The sequence below is a fragment of the Rhea pennata genome, chromosome 8 (genome assembly GCF_028389875.1).
Source record: "Rhea pennata isolate bPtePen1 chromosome 8, bPtePen1.pri, whole genome shotgun sequence".
NCBI classification, from domain to species: domain Eukaryota; kingdom Metazoa; phylum Chordata; class Aves; order Rheiformes; family Rheidae; genus Rhea; species Rhea pennata.
In genome coordinates, this window is record NC_084670.1 from 27,559,762 (window position 1) to 27,573,240 (window position 13,479).

Genomic DNA, 13,479 nt, shown 5'->3' on the forward strand with positions numbered 1-13,479 from the left:
GAACCAGCTAAAGGACGTATTTAGAAGTTCTTTAGGCACTGACAATTGCAGATAGATGCTTTGCTAAATCCCACTCAGTGCTGCAGCAGATTAAATGCCAAGCTTGCTGCCGTGCTTCTGCGAGCCCTGCTAGATGCCTCCCGGGGCCACCACGCTGCTGGGAACACGGTCTGCAAAAACCCGAGTGGGACTTGGTCCGTGGCACCGCCTGGCGCCAGGACGCCCAGGTGAGCCCCTGGAGGAGGAGGAGGAGGAAGAGGAGGCTCGGCTAGGGCGTGTGCCCAGGCAGCAATCGCATCCCCGGCTCCCAGTGCCCGGAGGTGCTGCCGGCGCTTTGGGAAAGCGGGGAGCTCAGCTGCGCATCCCGAGTGACGTCCTGCCCTCCGGCTCTCGGAGTCGTGCTGCGACGCGAGCTGATGTGAGGTCGAGAAGAGCCGAACGTGCCCGTCATCCTCCACCTCTGCCCTGCAGCAGACGCGCGTGCTGCGAAGGGAAAGAGGGATGTGTTGCGTGGCGAATGCATTTGTCACGCAGGCACGACGAGGGAGCCGTGCAGAAGGCTTGGCTCTCCCTGTGGCTGAGCTTTTTGAGATAAATGGCCCAAATCCAGCTGCAGAGACATCTTAAAGCACATGAAGACTTCAAGTCATTTGCTTTTAAAGCGATTACTGTAGAACTCCATTATTTTTGCCATACACTTTACTTTGATTTGTGGGTGTCATAAGAGGGGATGCGAGGTGAAAAACACCTGCGTAGCGCTGGGTGAGGGCGCTCCTCCTCCGAGGCCTCTTTGCGCTCGGGTGCCTGCTGGGGGAGCGTGCCGGCGAGCAGCGGCGCTGCCTGCCTTTGCCTCGGAGAGCACTCGCGTGCCTCCTGGAAGGCAGCCTGGCGCGCAAACGGCAGGGCGGGCTCCCTTCAGCCTCCCCTCTCCCTTCGCCTGACCTGAAATCCCAGCGTCCTGCAGGCAAAGGACGTCGTGACAAGGCTTAAGCAGGGGCTGGACAGCGGGAGGATTTTTCTAGGGAAAGACTGGAAATCCAAAACGGGCCGGTGGCTGCTTTGCAGAGGCACGACTGGGAAAGCTGCAGGGTGGTTAACCGGGGCGCCGGGCAGGACTGGAAAGCCGAAACCCGCTGCCTTCGTGGGCCTCCCCGGCTCTGAAAGACGGCAGTGCCATCCGGTAACCTCATCACGGGTTAGGAGACCAGCAGGTCTCTAAGTGCTCGCTGTTAAGTTTGCCTGCTTGATTGCTAGCGCTCACGTTCTCTGGAGCTGTATGATTTGATCCTTCCCGAACGGCTGGCAGTACCCTGCTGCAGGCTGTCACGCGTGGGGCCGGGAGCCTCCGGGTTTGGTCCCCGTGCCGGCCGAGGCGGGGAGCGTCCCGCGGCCGCCCGGAGGCGCTGCTTTGGCCGGGCGCTGCGGGCGACCGGCGGCGCTCCGGGGTACTCTGCAAAGAAAGCTCTTCTGACGAAAGGGCAGGTTTGCTGAAACTGCAGCATCCTCCGCGAAAGGGTTAGTGTCCCTAAACTTCGGTTTCAAAGACCATCGGGAGAAAGGTCCAAAGCTCTTGAGACGTCTTGTTTTTATTCTTTACAAAAAGGTAAGCTTTGTTTCTGGTGAGAAATAGATTTTCCTTGCAGAAGTGAAACGGGGCGGTAGACAGAAGGAAGCGTATATACGGATAAAACGTCCCGGTTGCTCAGAACAGGTTGTTTTTGCAGGAAGCAGTGCTGACTCCGGAAGGGGTCGGTGCCGGGGACGCCGGCACCCCCTCGCCCGCTCCTCCGCATGGGAGGTCCCACACACATTGCTTTTGTTGCAGGCATTTGCTCTCCCCTTCTGCAACGCTTTACAGCACAGGCACGCAGAAAGTTACCAGCGACCTTGCGGGCAACCATGGAGACTGCGGTGATTACTCCGGCACAGAGGAATTTTTAAGATACGCTGTAATTTTCACGGTGCAAAATTATATATTAGCATTACAGTGAAAGATTCTTTGCCTGGTTATTGCTTGAAGACATACATTTTATCTAAGCAAATGTTTAATTGCTCCTCATTGGACACTAGTCATGGGACATTAGGCATCAATAAAAGAAGATTCTTAAAATACGGGCTGAACAGAGTTTCTAGCGCAGTGTGGTGGTTATGGTCACAGGATGGATTTCTTCCACTGCGTTTTTATTTTTAATTTGTTTCCCATCCAAGCGTGGTGGCAGCACCCCTGCCATAGGCATGTCTCTGCTCCGCAGCTGGCCTGGGAGAAGCCTGGTCCCGCAGAGCCCCGGCTCTGCAGGGAGGGCAGCAGGGACCACGTACCGGTCTCTCCCCCGCGGCTTGGAGAGAGGAGCCTCTCCCAGAGCGGCCCCCTCGCCCCACCTCCCGTGTGCCAGGTGCCCGCCCGCGCCCCGGCACGCTCTGCCCAGCGGGGCCGAGAGCCGTGCCCAGCCCTTGCCGGACGCAACGAGGGCGCGCGCACGCACACGCTTCCCTTTTGGGAGCTCCCCCGTCGTTCTCCTCCTCCCCCAAACCTCTGGCTCACGCGATCCCATCATTAATCGCGTTGTGGATCATGCTAACGTTAGCTAATCGCTTTACCGATGATGCACAGAGCGTATGTCCGGGCTAATCGAATAGCTGTGGTGCCAACCTCTGTACCGCTTAGCTCATTAATCATTTTTCTAACTTGGAAACGTCCTTCTCCAGGCTGCTGGGCACCACTGCTCTACAAGGTCAGGGCACTGAGCTCCATATGTGCCAGGAGAGGTTTAATTTTCCACTATGTGCTGGGCCCGGGCGCTTTAGCTCCTTGCTGATGCGGGAGCGGCAAGGCCTCAAGACAGATGACAAGGCTGCGTGGTGTTCAGCGTGAGTGCGGAGAGGCCAGCTGCTCCGAGGACGCCCGTGCTGGAGGAAAGCGTCAGTATGCTGGGCCACCATGTCTCCAGCCATCTGTTGCACACAACCCAAAGACGCTGAAATAAACTTAAAAATCCCCTGCGAGAGAGCAAACTCTAGATGCTATTTCCATGGCAAGCTGTTCAAGGTTTGCTGTAATCATCTTTCTTCCTCCCTGCATAGTGCTTCTCAGCACTGTCCTGCCTAGGAGGGACGGGTTTGATAGCTGCAAGGCTTGTAGGAGTATGATCGTACACGGAGCTCAGGAGGTGCATGGTGTGCGCGAGCCAACGCAGCCACAGCAGCGCTGAGTGCTGCAGATAGGGATGAGGCACTTACCACGCAGTCTCCAAAGCAGCAAGTCAGGATGAGGCAGAAAGCTGTGAGCTGGCAGGAGCTGTGGAGCAGTTTGTTCCCAGCTGAGCAGCACCATGTGAGGCTTTGGGAAAAGGCTGGAGGGAGGCTGGGGCAGAAACAGGAAAGAGGCTCCTCAGCTCCATGTGTCTCCATTTATAATCCTGCTTGAGCCATTTGACCTTTTTGGAGCTCCTCATCACTCCATCTGAGCCAGCTGGTGGGTAGGAGAAGAGGTTTCCCCAAAAGTAGTGCAGGCTGCTCTGAGGGCCTCTGTGTTGCCCAATCTCCTGCACATGTACCAAAGATCCTTCTCCTCCAAGGGCTGGTGTCTTCTTTCCAAGAGGGGATCAGGAGGAAAATTTTTTGAGGATTTATTCTTTATTTGGAGCTCGAGACCATCCCAGTATAACTCACCCACTGCCTATTGCCCATTCCCCTGTGTCCTGGTATCTGCAGGTAAAGATTTATGCTATTTTAGGTGCCAGCCTCACCAGAGATTAATGAGAGATAATTTCCTATAAAGAGGTTTATTGAGTACTCAGAGTTCATTTGCCAGCTGTGAAGTGAAACATCTGAAAACATTTTTTGAATACTAAGTCCTCCCTGGCATTAGCACAAAAAAGGGAAACAGTGCCTTTTTCTGCTCTAGGTATTTGTTCTGCCGGGCAGAACAAGCGTCGCGTACTGAGCCCGCAGAGCTGAGATGCTGTTTCATTAGCGCTCTGCCTGCGCTGCGCCCGGGGGTGGGCGCAGATGTGCCTGGCATGCTCAAGGCGCCGCGCTCGGCTTCTCGTGAGCCTCCCCGCGCCCGCTGCCAGCTCGCCGGGCCAGCGCGAGCCCTCCCAGTAACTTTCCAGCGGAACAAAACGTTCCTGTTGGTAGAGTGCGTGCGTAACGACTCTGAGGCTGGGAGAGGAGCCGGGGCGAAGGAGGGGGAACAGTCCTCCTCGCACTCCTCTGCCCTCGCTTTGGCCCATCACCTGGTTAGTCTTGCCGTGTGGAGCAGCCTCCGGAGATGCCTCCTCTCCCTCCGGTGCCTGGGAGCCCGGCGCTGGCTCCTCCTGTGGTGCCCGCACCCGCGGCTGAGCCCCCGCCCGCCTTACCTCCACCCATCGCCTGGTCCCCAGGAGTTTTTGTGCACAGGCTTCGACTGACCGACGTGTGCACAGTGATGGGCTCTAAATCGGTTATTGCTAGACAGGGAAGAGCTCTAGGAGTCCCTAGAGAGCAAAGGAGGCTGGAGAGGCTGCAGGCATGGCCGGCTCCAAAAGCAGAGGGACAAATTCGGGAAGGCTTTTAGACACGATAGTCCAAACACCTACTTCAGCTCAATAGGTGCCTCAATTTCTGCCTGCTGCTGGCTAGGAAGACAGGAAAGACACAGCAAGGGGGAGGAAGGCTCCGTGCGCCCCCGGCTCCGCCGCTGCCCCTCGCCCCTGGCCGCAGAGGTGCCACGAGCGGGGGCCCGACCCACGAGAGCCATCCCTGTGCTCGGAGGGGCGAGGGCGGCTAACGCAGCGGGGGTCTCCTCTGCCGCCCTGCCAGGCTGCCCTTACGGGGCTGTGACTCCCTTCGGTAGGAGTCACTATTGCTTGGTTTGGGGGAAATTGGTTGTAATTAGGAAATTGGCTTTTTGAAAAATCCTCCCATTAGCAGTTGGGCAGGTGACTGCACACAGGCCCCTGGGGTGTATATTTGTATGCAAATATTGGCCGTGAGGAGCTAATTATCCTCCTTTTCTGTCTCAAGCACATTCCTAACAGTGCCAATGGATCATTCTACTAATTTTTATCTCCTTTGGACTTAGTGTACCATGCCCATAATGTCTTTGCATTTTCACACAGACACTGAGGGCACATTAGTTAGGAGCAGCAGATCAGGAAACCCACATCCGTAGAAACATATTTCAGAAGAAGCCTTACCATTTTCCTCAGCATATGGTAGTTGGTCTCCATCGAGCTTTGGTCTCTCTGAGGTCTTCTCTTGAGGAGAAAACAGTGACGAGGAATCTGGGCATCTTCTTGGCCTAATTATTTATCTGTACTTTCATGGCCCTTACTCTGTGCACGGTGGCCACAAGGAGCATGCCAGCAAATTCCTTTTTCTGCAGAAGTCGGGCCCAAATGCCACTGTCAAGCTGCAGGAACCGGACCCGCCTGAAGAACTGGCTCTCCTGATACCTGCTTATTCGCACCCCAATAAAGAACTCATAAGGTTGCCTTTGCAAGTGCCATTTGCACATATAAAATACAGTAAAATCAGGGAAGCTCACATAAAAACAAACAACAATACTAGTTGTTTCCTTTGAAAGGTTTTGTCTTCAAACAACTGTAAAAGAGGGCAATCAATATACCTTGCCCAGGCCTTTCCAATGCTTCCTGAGCCATTATGGTCATAATGTTTCTTCAGGCTGCTGTGATCAATACATTTGAGACACTGAATATGTCAAAAACACATAAAACCTTTATTAAGGTGAAATTAAATGAGCAAGCACAAATCAGCAGCTTAAATGGATATTGTTCTTCAAGGACAGCAGACCTTAAAAACAGACACGCATTAAAAATCCAGGGCTTTCAAAGCTAGGCTTAAAACCTCGAGAAACTCCAGCTTCGGGGCTTCGAAAATAGAAATTTAGAAGTGTGGAAACGACCAGGGGCAGGAAATTACGAGGGGCAAGATATTACCAGAGGCTGGCGAAGGGCCAGCGCTCTGCGGGGCGCCTGGAGCCGGGTGCCGGCGCGGGTCGCCCGGGGCCAGCCCCGGCGGGGACGCGCCGTCCCGGGGGAGGGAATGGAGAGCCTTTCGCCCTCCGCAGCTAATGCAACCTGACAGCTGCTGTCTCTGGCCGCCGTACGGCACGGAGCCGGCGGCAGGAGGGTCGCGCTCCAGGAGGAATTCAGCGCTGCCCGGAGCTGTCCGGGTTCGGCGCGGAGCGCAGCGCTGCGGGGCTGTCGGCGGGACGCTCTCCCCGGCCCCCGCTCCGCGGCAGGCACAGGCCAGCCGGGCGGACGCCACGCTCGCTGCAGCAGGTGAGGATGCACGTCCTCTCCCCGCACCCCGGGAGCGTCCGGCATTGCCGGGGCCACTCTAGGGCTTGGGGCTCCCAAGCGCCGGCAGGGGAGCGGGCGGCCGCCTGCCTCGGGGCTGCGGCACGTGAGCGGCGCCGTGCTGCGGCTCGCGGTGCTGAGAGCGGAGGCTGCTCGACCGGGAAGGGTGATTGAAGCCGAGGCAAACTGACCAGCTGCTGGGCTGCGGCGGGGGAGCGGCCTGCGCCCAGACGCCCTGCTCTTCGCCGAGGTGGGCGCCGGGCAGCCCGACCCGCACGGGGCCGGCCGAGCGGTCACGACGCGAAGGATCGCTCGGACGCGGCCCTTCCTCCCGGCCTGCCCAAATTCCCAAATTCGGGATTTGGGGAAAAGAGTCACAGCCGCCCCAGCTGAGGACAGATGGCCCTCACAGCACGCACCTCCAGGCACCGCCGTTGGGGGGGAGCGGGGAATGCCCAGCGCGGTGTCCAAGGGCAGCAGAGCAGGCAGGGTCCGAGGCCTCCCGCTGCGGAGAGCCCTCCTGGCCGCGGGACCTGCTTCGTGCTGAATCGCCCCAGCGGGTATCTTTCTTTTCCCAAATTCTCCTAAGCCCTTTCGGACCCCACAGCAGTATCGGGCCCCTCCAGTGCCGCGGTCACGCGGAGAGCCTGGCTGCAGGAGTGCAGGGCGCCATCGGCTCCCTGCCCCATGGCAGCTGCCCTCCTCCCAGCCTCACACCGGGGTGCAGAAGCAGGTATCTTACCCTGCCAAAAGGAAACCGTCAGAGGACAGCAAGGACATGTGAGAACTGCCAGGACTCAGGGAAGGAATAGCTACAGCGCCTCGCCGGCGCCCTTGGCTGCGGAGCATGCCGATGTGCCGGTCACGGCGGCAGCGACGCGCCGGCGCTGCTGCACGCCACCTGCGCGGAGCCCAGGCAGAACTCGCGGCTCTGTCTCGTGTCCGTACCTGGAGATTCGGCCCGAGGCTGGGAGAAGCGCGATGTGGAGCGGCTGCTGTGAGGCTGTTGGGACGCGACAAGAGTCCAGGCTCTTCTTGCAGATAGCGCCCGACATGCAGCTGCACGAGCCCTCTGCTGCCTCCTCGTCCAAACGCTTGGCAAGTGGACAGGACCAAGATGGATTTGCCTTGGCTCGATGCTTCATGAGGAGCCGGAATGGCTCGCTCTGCCCTGTTTGTTTGTGAGCTCCCACTTTGGGTGAGACTCATGCAAACCTCCAAATTGGAAGCGGATGGGTTCAGCCCAGCACGTCGCCTCTGCCAGGGGAGTGATCTCAGCTTGCCGGCCGCTGTGCAAGGCTGGGACAGGCACTGCCCTTTGGGACCACATCGGCAGGAAGGCTGTGAGAGGCTCCTTCCCCCATCGCTGGGGCTGCACGAGGGAGAAGAGCCCCGAAGGCACCACCACGCTCTCTTGGCCAAGGCCAATGGCTTGCTCGTGTCCAAGGCTTGCACCCCTTGGACAGAGGGGGCAGCACCGAAGGCGTTTGTACAGCAGCAGCTGTAGCACAAAGACATCAAAGATGATGGAAATCCCACTAGGTCTGTTTTCAAAAGGCAACGCTATATGCCGCCCTTACAGGTTTTCCACTGGTGGGCTGGGAATTTGCATTATTTCTCCCACATTTTTGATGTGTTTCTCTCACTTCGGAAGGTAAAAGCCTGTAGTTTGCCAGGAGGATTTCTCATTGCACAAAGGAGCTGTTTGCCAACACACCTTCTCAGCGGAAAGCTGAAAAATTGTTTGGTTCCAGCCTATTTATTTTTAATTGTTTCCTTTAGTTCTCATTGCCCACAGCAAAATACCATCTTCCCCTAACAAATAGCCGAGATGGGAACCGGTCGCCCTCCGCAGCCAGCCCTGCGCTCCGCTCGCTGCCGGAGCCCGCAGAGTTTGCATGCCTGTTTCCAGGCTGGCCCCCCTCTGCCAAAGGCAGCTCCTGCCCCTCTGCACGACTGTCCCGCGCTCAGCTCCTTCTCCTTCATTAACCAGCCTGATAGCCTGGTGGGGAAGGTCCTTGCAGACTCCTGGGGGTCTCCTGAGCCTGCCCAGGGTTTACAGCACCAAGGGGGTAAATGCAATACCTTTTCATGTTGGATCTGAAGCTGCTGATGCCCAGAAGAGTATCTAAACCTGCGTCCTGAACGGCCTTAGACTCACGAAAGGCAAAATCAGAGAATCAGACACCTGCACTCAGTTCCAAGGCCCTGATTTCGAGCACCTGCAGGGTTTTCTGTCTTCCGTTCTTGAGATGAGCTGTAAAATAAAGGCTCGCAAATTAATTACCTAGAAGAGTGGCAGAATGCTATGAGATACCTGGGAGTTAATTGTACTGATGCTAATCGCATGTAATTCAATGGCACCAGTAGAGATGTAGTATGTAATTCCATAGGCATTCCATAACAATTTAGCAATTTAATTAATTTCTGCTAATACCTTTTACATCACCTATTCTCTTCCCTCCATGTTCTCTGAGGGAACGAAAGCAGAACCTTCTTTCAGTCGGCCACCTGGGTCCTCATCTCCTGCAAACTCACTTTTGTTGGCAAAGATATCATTTTATTTCTCAGTGGTTTACTCGCAGTAGAGAAACCCACACAACGTCGTCCCTGGGAAACCGGGTGTCCAAGACAGTTTGACAGTGATGTGATTGGCTGTTCCTAAATTTGGAAAGCTGGAGCAGGGCTGTGTGAAGTGTTTTGGACAGATCATGATGGGCTGAAAAGATGGGAGACTTAAGTGATTTGTGGATTTAGGTCAACTTCAGGAAGCTCAGCTAGAAGAAAATATGGGAGAAAAATATAGAAAACAGCAAGCATTTTATTCCAGCCTCTCAGAGTAAAATGTTTGACTTAGAAAAAGCAAAAACCTGTTTCAGTATGCTTGAAATGAAGTTTTTCTGCTTGCTTCCTTCTGCAATTTTTTTCATTGTTTAAAAAAAAAGCAGCAAAAGGGAAAGGTTTCCAAAGAATCAACTTTTTCCAAAGGGCTGAATTACTTCCTTACGTGATATTCAGGATTGATTTAAAACCACGGAGCCAGCAACTCTCACCCAGCGCCCGCTTTGGAGCAGGCGCAAAGCGGGTATAGAAGGAGATGAGCAGTTTGGGCCAATAACGAGCCGCCTCCCGTGCCACTACCCTCCCTCCCGGCCCCGGCCCCGGCCCGAGCAAAGACGCAGAAAAGCCGTGGTTCTCGCTGGGCTTTTATTGAGCGGCTGGTCCTCGCCTCCTGCCTGCGGGCCGGCTGAGCCCCGCGCCGCGTGTGCAGCCGCTGCGTGCACAGCGCCGAGCCCCAGCCCCGCACCCTGGGCAGCACATCCTCCCCCCCCCCCCCCGGGTATTTTTTATTTTTTGGAAATATTTTATTTTAAAAATATAGTAGCTGTGGAAAGCAGCCCTCTTTATAAATGCTCGATGCCGGAGCGAAATGCATCATCGCCGTCCTTGTTACGGAGCTCTCCCCGGTACCTGTTCCTGCCCGCTCGGTGCCGGCCGCGCACGCTGCGCCCTCCGTTACGGTCAAGGAGGTTTGCAGCACCACGGGGGGGGGGGGGGGGGGAGAGAGAGAGAGAGAGAGAGAGAGAGAGAAAGAGAGAGAGACCCTTCTAAAAATAGAAATATTGTGCTGAGTTGTTTGAAGTGAATGAAATACATAAAACACCAGCATCAGATTAACTTCAGCTTGTCAAATATTGCTCCGGGCAGAGTCGGTGCAGCGCGCCGGCGGCGGTGGGGCCCGCCGGGTCCCCCAGCGCGTGCCACCGGCCCCCGGGACCGGGAGGGAGCGGAGCCACGCTAGCCCTCCCGGCGCAGCCCGCCGCGGGGCTCCTGCTGGGAGCAGGGCTGCTCTCCGCCCCGAACGGGCCGGAAGGAAACCAGCGCGCCAGGGCGCAGCGGGAGCTCCCAGGAGACGTTATAAATAGGAAACTGTAAACACAACCATTCGAAATAAGAGACACCTACGATCACAGGATTTACTGGTTCAAACGTCCCGCCCTCCCCCACCCGCACACCTACCCCCCTGCCCCTGCTCCATAAAAAGGTCTCCAGTAACAAAATCCTCGTTCCAGACTTGGAGTAAAGGTGAGGTGCTCGAGGAGTAAAAAGGGACACCGCAACATTAGTGGTCTTTGCTCGGGAAGAGAGAAGTCAGTGGAAGGGAGGGAGAGGATTAGCTGGTTCAGGTCCTTTGCAAGTTCATTTGGTTTGTCTGGAGGACTCCTAGGGTTATACCTGAGATGAAGAGGTCTAGGGGACGCTCCATAGCTCAATTAAAACATGGTTGGTGTTTTGTGCCTAGAAGAGCCCTTGCTGCTGGGATTTGTCTGTCACGCTCACCCCATGCAGCAACAGAGCAGCAGCCCTCCTCTGCTTGCCACGGGGCTATGTGAACCAAGGCTTGGCTCGGGGTGATCCATCATGTGTCGAGGATCTCGCTAGTGGGTGATGGCTCGTGGGGAATGCCCTGTGCGCTGTGGACAGTCTGGTTGTGGGAGAGGGAGTTCTGCTGGAGCTCCAGGGCGATGGCATTCTGGGGGAACTCCTTCACCTGTCGCTTGTACTCAAGGAATGTGCACGCCTTGGTGGCTATTGCAATGATGTTCTTGCCAATAAAGATGGTGGAGACCCTGCTGTCTTGGAACAAGACCATGTTGATGGCCCGGATGAAAATGGTGACAATGTTAATGGTGACCAAGCTGAGGACGGGATAGAGCATCATTTTCTGTGGGGCAATGTGCTCCCCTTGCATGCTGATCTCACTGAGGGACACACAAGGCAAGATCAGGAGGAGTATGTAGCAGTAGAAGAACATGAGCCCCTCTGCCCAGATGGGCAGGCCAGTCCTGTGTGGCTCCCACAGGTTGGCCTGGATGTCCAAGATATCTAGCAGGTCAAGGGCCACCCAGAAGAGACGCCCCCGCAGGTCCTCTTTCTTCCGAAAGGTCCGTATATACTCCATGCTGTCCAAGGCCACCAACACCAGGTAAAGCCCTGGTACGCAGATGGACAGAAGCAGGGTCAAGGCTTTCCTGGCCACTGTCTCCAGGTTCTTCTTGTCAGCTTTGTAATTCTGAAAGATGAAATACAGCTTGATCTCCAGCACGAAGATGTACAGGAACCAAAGGATCATGGCATAGCCCCTCTTGGCTGTCTTCACCTCTGCCCCCACCCACACTGCCACATAGCGCAGCACGATGAGGAAGCAGATGTCCCCCACCAGCACAATGATGCAGACGCCGATCTTGCGGGGCCCCTGGTTCTGCTCCACCAGATAGGCATCCATGAAGGCCATGCTGGTCATGATGACAATGGTGGTCAGACACACGTGGCGCTTGTCAGGTGGTGGCAGCACCATGGTGAGACGAGTAGGCCTCCCTCCACGCCACGTTGAGCGCTGGCCTGCACTAGGGGAGAAGATCTGCTGGTAGGGCAAGGTGGTGCATCAGCCACGAGCCCTTACGGGACTAAGGGCTGCTCTGTCCCCCACCCTGAGAGACAGCAAAGAACAGCGGGTCAATCGGCAGCTCCTGCTCTCCTGGGGCTCCTTGGGGCCTCTGCAGACAGTATCCCTGGCTCTGCGCACTCCAGCAGCCACCAGCAGACCCAACTGGTGCACAGCCAGATTGCTCTGCCCTTTAAGTGACGTGTTTCTCCCCCAGCACTCCTGGGCCAGCTGACCAGCCTAGCCCCAGGCACTTGCCACTGCCAGCAGCTAGGGCTCAGGAATGTGCAGGGCCTCCTTATGGGAGCTTCCTCCTCCGTGTGGGGTCCCCCATCGTCATCAACCAGAGGGGAAAGATCCTGCCTCTCCAGCCAGGCAGCAATCACACGGCACTAATGCACCTCTGGGCGCCAAGCTCGAAGCTCTCATACAGATCCCTGGAAATCAGGTGGGTGATCGGGCAGAGGTCCAGCCTGGCCGTGTGGGTGCAAGCCAGCAGAGGAGGCAGGGGAGATGGTCTTGGAAAGGCTGCTGTCTTCCCAGCGATAACCCAAACTCCTTCGTGGTGCGGGGGTCTCCCTGTGGCCTTGCAGGGTGCCTATCGCTGCCGGTCAGCGCCGGGCCCACGACGATCAGAGCAGGCTCCTTCTGCTGCCAGCTGTGGACACGTCCCCTCCATTCTACTGCCCTGGAAAAGACCACAGAGAATGGGCGTTAGGGTGCCCCTGCACGCTGGCACCGCGGCCGCGAGGATGGTCATCCCCCGAGCTCGTCCGCACCGCGGCTGCGTGCGGAGGATGCTTGTGCAAGGAAGCACGCAGGCACAGTGAACATTTAGGCAAGGCTTAATGCAGAACATCGTTTTGTTCGAGATGAACCTGGCCTGGATTTGGAAGCTCGGCGTGCCTCCCTCACGTAAGGGCTCCCCACCCCAAGCTCCAGTCCTGGGCGCTCCTGCGGAGAACGCACGGCCCAGAACTCGAGCGGAGACTTGCAAACGCCCGCTAAACCGGCTGCGCGGCCAAGTCACCCCGCGGCTGCGGTGCCCGGAGGCGCCCAGCCCAGGCAGGGGCCGGCTGCCGGCCGGGGATCCCGCGTGCTCGGGGCCGGTCCCAGCGCAGGGCGAATTTGCGCTGAATTATGACCTTGGTTTTCGAATGGTTGCTGCCAGCCGCTCGCGCGCTGCTGCCAGCCTTCAGCAGAGCCCGTGAAGCGGCAACGCGCCTCGCCTGCGGCGCGGGCGGCAGCAGGCAGCGCTCGGCTACCTGCTGAGAATAAATAATCGAGCGCTCTCCGGAGGTGACTTTGCTGCCGCTTCCTCGCGGCTCGAGCAGCCGCCCGACAGCGTGCAGAGAGGCGCTCCCAGGCAGCGAGGAGCCGGCAGGGCCCGCGGGCCCCCGCGGTGCCGCCTCCCGGCGCGGCGCGGCACGGCGCGGCGCGGCACGCGGCCTCCCTCGCTCCGTTTCTTTGCTCCGCGCGCCCCTCAGCCGCCGGGAATGTTCCTGCGCTCCACGGGGCGCCCTCACGGGCAGGAGCCCTCAGACCTTCCGGGGAGAGAGGAGGAGGCTGCTCTCTGCAAACCGCTCGGGAGCGGACGCGGGCGCGCAGCGGGGCTCCCGGGCAGCCCGCAGGGCGCTCGTGGCTCGGCACGGCGCGGCACGGCCGGGTGCACGCCGCAGCCCCGGCAGCCCGCTCGCGGCGGCGTGCCGCCCCGCGCTGCCTTTTAGTGCC

The 13,479-nt window shown here is 57.6% G+C and overlaps 1 protein-coding gene across 1 annotated transcript; it reads right to left on the reverse strand.

Moving 5' to 3' along the window:
• Nucleotides 1-10,695: 10,695 nt before the first annotated feature.
• TMEM121 (transmembrane protein 121) lies at nt 10,696-11,729 on the reverse strand. Its single transcript, XM_062581788.1, has one exon. The coding sequence runs from the start codon at nt 11,659-11,661 to the stop codon at nt 10,723-10,725; it is 939 nt and encodes a 312-aa protein (XP_062437772.1). The 5' UTR covers nt 11,662-11,729; the 3' UTR covers nt 10,696-10,722.
• Nucleotides 11,730-13,479: the final 1,750 nt, after the last annotated feature.